The 9,712-nt window shown below is 37.0% G+C and overlaps 1 protein-coding gene across 1 annotated transcript; it reads left to right on the top strand.

Annotated features, from left to right (window-relative positions):
• Nucleotides 1-344: 344 nt before the first annotated feature.
• On the top strand, nt 345-2,189 carry LOC133983131 (uncharacterized). Its single transcript, XM_062422089.1, has 4 exons — nt 345-504; nt 611-761; nt 1,556-1,664; nt 1,990-2,189. Exons 1-4 carry the CDS (start codon nt 390-392, stop codon nt 2,113-2,115), a joined length of 501 nt encoding a protein of 166 aa, XP_062278073.1. The 5' UTR covers nt 345-389; the 3' UTR covers nt 2,116-2,189.
• Nucleotides 2,190-9,712: the final 7,523 nt, after the last annotated feature.

Genomic DNA, 9,712 nt, shown 5'->3' on the forward strand with positions numbered 1-9,712 from the left:
TGTCACCAAACCATTCCTGTTTGAGAAGACCGAGGGGGTTAAAGGTACCATGTAGCATTTTGACCAGTAGTTTCACTAAGGAGCAATGTTTCAGTGGTTCCCCATTTTATTTACTTTCTGAAAGAGTCGTGGAAATGGATTCTATGTAAGAAATGTAAGAAAACACCACATGAAGTCAAAGAACCATGTCTTTGCTACCTGCTCTGATACTTGTGTATAAACTTCATCTTTAGTTTTATTTGTGGAATTGATTTTCTCCAAAAAAATTCCCAACTGATATGTTGAAATATTGTGTGTTGACAGTCAGTGGTGTGTAAATAATACTGGTAACTGGGTCCAAACAGGGAGGAATGTTAGGACTATAAAATGTCTCTGTCACTGAGCTGGGAATGAAGATTTCTTCTGAACCAACCAGATTACAAACCATCATGTTTTCCTTGAACATGTTATTCTTCATGCTGGCTGTGACTCTGCTGACTGTTACTGTAGAGTCTTCAACTGGCGGTGAGTCATTTTGGCAGCGGTGGCTTTAAACTACTGTGCTGCTGTGCTATTCTTTCTGGGATGTTTCTATTTGTAAGTGAATCTGAGTGATCTGCTTCTCTGGCAGGAGGCGGCGGGGGCGGCAGCCACAACTATGACGTGTCTGGGCCAGGCCTGACGAGGCTCTACAACGCTCCAGTGTACCTTGCTGAGAGGATGAAGAGGCCTTTGGCGGGAACTGCTGTTATAATTGGACCAATCAGCCACTCTGGAGTCCGGTCAGTCCACACAATTTCATAGAAACCCCTTATGTCAGTGGTGGAAGAAGTACTCAGATCCTTTCCTTCAATAAAAGTATCAATACAACAATGTTGAAATACTTAATTACAAGTAAGAGTACTGTATTTAAAATCATACTTTTGTAAAAGTGAGCTAAATATACTTAAAGTACTAAATTAAAAGTACTCCTTTTGCAGAAAATGGTGCTATACACAGCCTAATTCCTAATGTTGAACATTAACATTATACATATACTTTATGATTTATACATTTTCTGTTAATTGAGCAATATAGAGTCTGGAAAGTAACTGAACTCCAACTCCAATGTATATTTCAGAGCAACAGGCTTTTGCTATGGGGATAACAGGCAATCTGGATTTCAGTTCAATGGGCCAATTTTCAGACTATTGAGGTTTAAGAATAACGGGCAGTCCCTGTGAATTACACTACTAATACCAACTTTCTAATGACAGGTTAGGTTGTCCCTGTCAGACACCACAGAGCTTTACACCCTTCCTCATAACGCACACTGCCAAATTCATCTCTCCCGCTGTAAACTAGGGGTGTAACAGTAGGGCTGGGAAAACACTTTGTGACCCAAACAGTTACTGTCAAAATAGCTTAATAATCCATTTACTCAGAGATGTTTAACAATGATTCTACAGTATGAATCCATATTTTGGCAGCACACCAAACATTTATAGTGATTATTCCATGATTAACCCTAACTGGACTAATATGAAATGTAAACAAAATGCCTTTTAACATCTTTAAACTGCTTTTTGTTTCCCAGAGTGACACTGGCAGACGGCTCACGCTGGCTCATCCATAAAGGAGGTGGATATGGGGTCAGCTCTCAGACAGTGGTGACTGATGCTCGACACATGAGTCCAGACTGGAGGGTAAACTTGTACATTTTTCTGTAAAACCACAACAAAGTGCAACATTTCCCCCTGAAATGCTAAGGAAAGGAAGTATAAAATAGATCAATAGACAAAAAGAAATACACATGAAAGTACACCAGGGCTCATTTTGCAAGATAAGAAATCACATAAAGTGAATATATACCTGCTGTGTAGTGCCATCTAGTGGCGGGATTTCAGATTGCACCCAAGTGAATCGTTTTCATTAACGTTGACGTCTTGATTGTGTTGTGTCTTATACTGCAGGACAGACTGAAGGTATTTGTTCTGATGTTCTGCCTCTCTTTGTGCTTTCTCTCTGCAGCTTGACAAAACCAAAAATTTCCACGGTAGAAAGACCGTGTCGGACTTTGTGAGGGTCGGCGGCTCTGAATACAGCTTCTGGGTGGATAACTGTCACATGGGATCTAATCGAATGATGAACCAGTAAACGTTTTCTAAAAGGTTGAAGTTTCTTCTTCACTGAACAGACAATAAAGTCGAAATCCTGCATGGTGTGACTGAGATGTGCTTTTCAACTGTTCATTTATTTCCCAGAGTCCAAGATAATGGGCCTCATATGCATATATTCATTCTTAATTTAGGCTACGTGTATGAGGGATTTTACGACAATATTAATCAGGATTAGTATTTTCTTCTACGATCAGAAGGTGACTGGTGCAGTCCTGTTGTACCAGTCATATACAACCTGCCAAAAAAGACATTTTGAGTTGTAATACATACATTACAATCCAGAATCCAGAATCGTGGTGACATTACCCTGTTTGTAGAAGTATTACTTTAGTAGTAAAGTAATATTTATCAGTTTAGGCATGATATTATCCGTCATTTAAATTGTCAATATAAACTATGATATAATGCCAGCTTACAATATAAATATTAACAGCTGTAACTACAAATCGACTTGTTCAAAGTTCCTTTTCCACAATGCAAACTGACTATTAGTTCATCACTTTTATTTATTTAATTGAAATGTAGGTGATGAAAGTTATGGTTTCACTCTCCTAGCGAGATGTTGTTGTTGTTTGTTTGTTTGTTTGTTTGTTTGTTTGTTTGTTTGTGTGTTTTGCCGGACGCCTGACCATATAACGGCAGTCGGCGGGTGTTAATTATGCTAATTTACTATTGTCGGGAACGCGCGTTGATTTATGCAGGTTATTTAAAACGGTTTCCTGGCGGTAGCCGCGGTTAGTTAATCGGACGAGGCACATTCACAGGTCAGGCTCATGAAAAAAGTAAGAGAAATGTAAGATATGAATACGAAAATGATCTTTCATGAGCCCACAATGTCTTGTTTTTATCTGATCATTCAACACCCCAAAACTCAAATATATTCAGTTTATAGTGATATAAAACGGAGAGGAGCAAAAAAAAAAAAACCTCCCATTTGAAAAGCTGGAACCAGAAGAAGTTTTGGTGTTTGACACGTTTCCAACAAAGAAAAAAACAGTTTGTTAGTTGAGGAAAAACCTAAAAGGAAAAAGGTTATGTGTGTTTGTCCTTGAATGGATAACAAAATGTTCTTCATACAGTCACAGACTAACACACAGACTCCATGTGTTGTAATCCTCCTCTCTTTGTGTTTCCTCTCAGCAGATGATCAAAACCAGAGATTTTATCGGGAGAAATAATAAATAATTAGCTCTGAAGACACATTTGTACCATCATAATCTTATAAATGTCAGCAGCTTGAGACTTGGTTGTTTACAGATATTCGTCGGACTCAGGGAACCCAGCTTGAAACTAGAATGATCCCGGACAAACTGAGACATCTGGTCACTGTATGTTGAAATCTTGTATGTTGACAGTCAGTGGTGTGTAAATAATACTGATAACTGGGTCCAAACAGGGAGGAATGTTAGGACTATAAAATGTCTCTGTCACTGAGCTGGGAATGAAGATTTCTTCTGAACCAACCAGATTACAAACCATCATGTTTTCCTTGAACATGTTCCTCTTCATGCTGGCTGTGACTCTGCTGACTGTAGTGTCTTCATCTAGCAGTGAGTCATTTTGGCAGCGGTGGCTTTAAACTACTGTGCTGCTGTGCTATTCTTTCTGGAATGTTTCTGTTTGTAGAAAACACAGTGTAAATTAATCTGTATGATCTGCTCCTCTGGCTGAAGGTCCCTACGACAACTACAACTACGATCTGTCTGGATCAGCCCTGACGAGGCTCTACAACTCTCCTGTGTACCTTGCTGAGAGGATGAGGAGGCCGCTGGGCAATAATCGTCAAATACATGGAATAATAAGCCACTCAGGAGTCCGGTCAGTCCACACACTTTTATAGTGGTGGAAGTAGTACTCAGATCCTCTACTTAAGTGAAAGTATCAATACCTCAATGTTAAAATACTTAATTACAAGTAAAAGTCCTGCATTTAAAATCATATTTAAGTAAAACTCAATATGTTTTTATCAACTACATTTACTTAAAGCAATAAAGTAAAAGTACTCGTTTTGTAGAAAATTGTGCAGTGACTGGTATATTAAATCAATTAATACTGATGAGTCTCTTACATTAAGTTTTCGAGGCACTTGTCCTTTCAAAAAGTAAATTTACTTTTCTCTTGTTTAGGCACAAAAGTCTTTTGTCTTGGTAAAAAGTATGATAATTAATTGTTTTCATTTTGTTTGCAAAACAGTTGAAAGCATCCATATAGTGTCATTATATATATGATTCCATTTATGAATTTTATTAAAGTGGCTATATGTTCATCTCAACAAATCCTTTTCATATTCAATTAGATTGCATTTAACAATAGAAGCTTTGCAGAGTGATACCAATGTATGATCAGATAAGCATATCTAGGAGCTTTAGCCAACATAAATGTAGGAACTAATAAAATGCTACTTATAAATCAGCAGTTACAAAAATGTGTTAACTGCGTTAAGGCAGTCACCGAACTCGACTTCCAGTATGTATTTTGGAACAGCGGGTCACTGGGACGATGAGCCTTTGTTTTAGGGATAATGGGCCATCAAGCTATTGAATTTAAGTTCAATGGGACATTTTTGAAGTATTGAGGTTTAAGAATAACGGGCAGTCCCTGTGATTTACACAACTACTAATACTAACTTTCTAATGACAGGTTAGGTTGTCCCTGGCAGACACCACAGAGCTTTACACCCTTCCTCATAACGCACACTGCCAAATTCATCTCTCCCGCTGTAAACTAGGGGTGTAACAGTAGGGCTGGGAAAACACTTTGTGACCCAAACAGTTACTGTCAAAATAGCTTAATAATCCATTTATTCAGAGATGTTTAACAATGATTCTACAGCATGAATCCATAGCACACCAAACATTTATAGTGATTATTCCATGATTAACCCTAACTGGACTAATATGAAATGTAAACAAAATGCCTTTTAACATCTTTAAACTGCTTTTTGTTTCCCAGAGTGACACTGGCGGACAAATCACGCTGGCTCATCCATAAAGGAAAGAAATTTGGGGTCTCTGGCTATAACACAGTGGTGACTGATGCTCAACACATGAGTTCAGAATGGGAGGTAAACTTGTAAAATTCATGTAAAACCACAACAAAGTGCAATATTTACCTTGAAATGTTGTGGAGAAGAAGTGTAAAATAGCATTTAAATACTCAAGTATGTACACCAGGACTAATTTTGCAGGATAATTAGTTATTCATGTTTTTAAGTGAAATCATTTTTAAAACACCAAAAATCTTTTAGATATTTTATCACTAAACCATCTGTTACTGTTAAATTTAAATATTAGATTTTTTTTTTCAGCAATTTGATATCAGCTAAAAATGAATGGATTACACATGAACTGAATATACCTGTTGTAGGAGTTAGTGTCATGCTGCTGTGTATTTACTGCAGGACATACTGGAGTTTGTTCTGATCTTCTACCACTCTTTGTGTTTTCTCTCTGCAGTTCGTCAGTGACAAAAATTATAACGGTAGATTGACCGTTGCTGAGTTGGTGAGCGCCGGCGGCCCTGAATACAGATTATTGGTGGATAACTGTCACTGGGCAGCTGGTCGAATGATGAACCAGTAAACGTTTTCTAAAAGGTTGAAGTTTCTTCTTCACTGAACAGACAATAAAGTCGAAATCCTGCATGGTGTGACTGAGATGTGCTTTTCAACTGTTCATTTATTTCCCAGAGTCCAAGATAATGGGCCTCATATGCATAGATGCATTCATAATTTAGGCTACGTGTATGAGGGATTTTACGACAATATTAATCAGGATTAGGATTTTCTTCTACGATCAGAAGGTGACTGGTGCAGTCCTGTTGTACCAGTCATATACAACCTGCCAACCAAAAACAATTTGAGTTGTAATACATACATTACAATCCAGAATCCAGAATCGTGGCGACATTACCCTGTTTGTAGAAGTATTGCATTAGTAGTAAAGTAATATTTGACAATTTAGGCATGATATTATCCGTCATTTAAATTGTCAATATAAACTATGATATAATGCCAGAACCTCACGGTTCCTTTTCCACAATGCAAACTGACTATTAGTTAATCACTTTTATTTATTTAATTGAAATGTAGGTGATGAAAGTTATGGTTTCACTCTCCTAGCGAGATGTTGTTGTTGTTTGTTTGTTTGTGTGTTTTGCTGGACGCCTGACCATATAACGGCAGTCGGCGGGTGTTAATTATGCTAATTTACTATTGTCGGGAACGCGCGTTGATTTATGCAGGTTATTTTAAACGGTTTCCTGGCGGTAGCCGCGGTTAGTTAATCGGACGAGGCACATTCACAGGTCCAGCTCATGAAAAAAGTAAGAGAAATTTAAGATAAGAATACGAAAAATGATCTTTCATGAGCCCACAATGTCTTGTTTTTATCTGATCATTCAACACCCCAAAACTCAAATATATTCAGTTTATAGTGATATAAAACGGAGAGGAGCAGAACAACCCTCCCATTTGAAAAGCTGGAACCAGAGGGAGTTTTGGTGTTTGACACGTTTCCAACAAAGAAAAAAAATGTTTGTTAGTTGAGAAGAATCCAAAAGGAAAAAATGTTATGTGTGTTTGTCCTTGAATGGAAAACAAAATGTTCTTCATACAGTCACAGACTAACACACAGACTCCATGTGTTGTAATCCTCCTCTCTTTGTGTTTCCTCTCAGCAGCAGATGATCAAAACCAGAGATTTTATCGGGAGAAAGAAGGTTTCTGACTTTGTGAAGACTGGAGTAGAAACCTACGATCTTCTATTCAAATGTCTCTTAGCTTCAGGCCTCGTTGATGCTTCAGTGAACATCAACGTTTATGTTTCCTGAGGTTACAGCTGGTTTCCACTCTGCTGAATAAAAGCTAAAAACCTCACAGAGTGTCATGTGGGCTTTATTCCACCAGAGGGCTCTAGAGTCAAAGAAACGCACATTAGAAGGATTATTGACTGTATTTAAAGGACCAATCCACACTGACAGAAAATAGTGCAATTCTTTGTGTTTGGACAGAAGGAATGCTTCGGAAGTCTTTCAGGAAGTCTTTAAATCAAATCAAAGTAACATCAGTTGTTGAAGCAGCCAGTTGTGTAAACATGTTAAAGTTCTCCACCCATTAAAATTGTGTTGGAGAGTTTAAGACCCTTCATGTGAGGTAGATACCATTAAGGCAAGGCAAGGCAGGTTTATTTATATAGTGCATTTCATACACAATGGCAACTCAATGTGCTTTACATAAAACAAACATTTAACAGTAAGAAGTGGAAATAAAAAAACATAAAAACATAAAAACATGGAATTTGAGACATAAAAATAAAACCCAATAATAGTAGAAACATGGAAACATTAAAACACACACACACAATAAAAACAAAGTACAGAAAAATAGAAAGATAGAGAAATAAAATACTGGAATAGAGCATTAAATATAAGGTTGCAGCATAAAATAATGATTTGCTTTAAAATCATTAAAAGGACATAGAGTGCAAATGAAAGATTAACATTTTTAAGACCAGCAGGAGGTGCTGCTCTCTTTTACATTCATCATCAAAAATATGAAATGCCTTTAACACACACTTCCAGTCTTAACATTTTTCTGACTCACAACATTTTCTCATGTGATTCAAGCAGCATTATGTTTCCTTCAAATTATATTCAATAGTTTGAGTTTAATAGTATATTAATGACATTTTAGGAAACGTAGCTTAATACAAGTGTGGGAATGTGAAGCCTCCAGTCATCAGACACTGAGAATAGACTTCACAGAGAAGGAGAAGACATCTGTAGTTCAACAGGAAACAAACAATATTCACAGATTCAAGAGACACTAATTATCATTCCTATTAGGCAGAGTATGTTTGTCTTTAAATACATCTTGAAGGAGCTTTACAAATATCTTTCCATTTCTAATATTCAGTATGAGAAATCTTCCTCTTCTCATCTACATCTGATAATTTATCCCATTATTAACATATTTTCTGTCCACTCTCTGTTTCTATCTGACAGTATTTACACTGTTTGCCAAGTATAAGCTGTCAGGGATCATAAACTCCACTTTTCCTGTCGTGCCTTCTGTACACAGGCCTTTTCTCTGCATTCACCTCCCAGGAGCCATGTTTGTGCACAAGAACAGGCGGCCGGTTGAAGGTGTGTAATCAGTTGTGATGACGCATTGACAGAGATTATGTCACCACGCTGTCGTGTTTCAGTGCTTCAATGCAAAGATTACGCAATTCAAACGAGCAAGCAGGACTCAGTGTTTCTACACTTCACTGATTTAACTGTCAGAGGCTGAAACAAGTCTTTTCAACTGTTATTTATTTAATTACAGAAAGTTTTCTTCATTCAAGTTCATTAATTATGAAACACATTTATGTTTTCTGTTTTTCTTCTCTCGTCTATTAAAAGCTTATATAAAGTCTGTATCATGTTGTCTCAGCTTGTGAAGGAAAGTGAAAGGATGCACCAGTCCATAAACATTATAAATGTTGTATGCATCATTTTTAGTCCAGTATCTCATAGTATCTGTTAAACACACATATGTCCTTATGCCTGTATGTGTGTGTATGTGTGTATATATATCAAATAAACCTGAAAAAGCAATAAATATACAATAAAACAGCCTCATACTTAACCAGAGGATGCAAAATGATTATAATGATAAGAAAGGTAAAATGTTACATGTTGTTTATCAATACTACTGCCAATCGTTACCTTGCAGAGAATATTTACATCTGATAGTGATCTCTTGAACTTCCTTTCTAAAACAGAAGTATGGATAATTCATGTACTTTTTCATTTCTGTATTCTGCAGACACAACATAGAAAAAAACTTTCATTTAACAGACTTTCGTTCTGGTTTATTTCCAGCGACATCATCATGAAGTTCACTTTTATAGAGCAGCTGAGGTTTGATCGAAGAGGAAATTCATTGTTCTGCAGATTCTGGTGAAACTCCCACAGCTGAGAAGTGGGGGGGAGGAGAGTATCAGTGGGTAGGCAGTGATGGTGGTGGTGGTGGTGCCCCCCCCCTCTCTGAACACTACATCCCATAATGAGTGAGGTCAGGCTCCTGTGTGAGGTCTTTGTGAATGAAGCGCTGAGTTTCTGCACGGTCGGTCAGCAGCAACGCAGGAACGCTCAGATCAGAGCGAGCGAGGACGCTAACAGAGACTCTGAGGTCACAGTCTGCATGATTATGGTCATATTTCATTCTGCTGTCATCTGCAACCAGAGATCCATCAAACTGCTCCACCACAGTACACTAATAACATGTTAATACAATATAAACCGAGTACATTAATAACATAATAGAATATAAACCCAGTACATTAATTACATGTTATAGAATGTAAACCCAGTACATTAATAACATGTTATAGAATATAAACCCAGTATATTAATAACATAATAGAATATAAACCCAGTACATTAATAACATGTTATAGAATATAAACCCAGTACATTAATAAAATGTAAATTTTTCATTTACACTGTATGTCATTTTAATAATTTTAAAGCCGATCATTATTTTACGCTTCACTCATATTTTAGTCTTTTTTTTAATCTGTACATTG

This window comes from Scomber scombrus, chromosome 7, assembly GCF_963691925.1.
Source record: "Scomber scombrus chromosome 7, fScoSco1.1, whole genome shotgun sequence".
In the NCBI taxonomy this organism is placed as follows: domain Eukaryota; kingdom Metazoa; phylum Chordata; class Actinopteri; order Scombriformes; family Scombridae; genus Scomber; species Scomber scombrus.

What these genes read in the sequence shown, in the direction of transcription:
- LOC133983131 (XM_062422089.1), top strand. Translation starts at nt 390, where the DNA reads ATGAAGATTTCTTCTGAACCAACCAGATTACAAACCATCATGTTTTCC. An exon ending in TGTAGAGTCTTCAACTGGCG is followed by an intron (nt 505 to 610) that starts GTGAGTCATTTT and finishes CTTCTCTGGCAG; the next exon opens with GAGGCGGCGGGGGCGGCAGC. An exon ending in ACATGAGTCCAGACTGGAGG is followed by an intron (nt 1,665 to 1,989) that starts GTAAACTTGTAC and finishes TTCTCTCTGCAG; the next exon opens with CTTGACAAAACCAAAAATTT.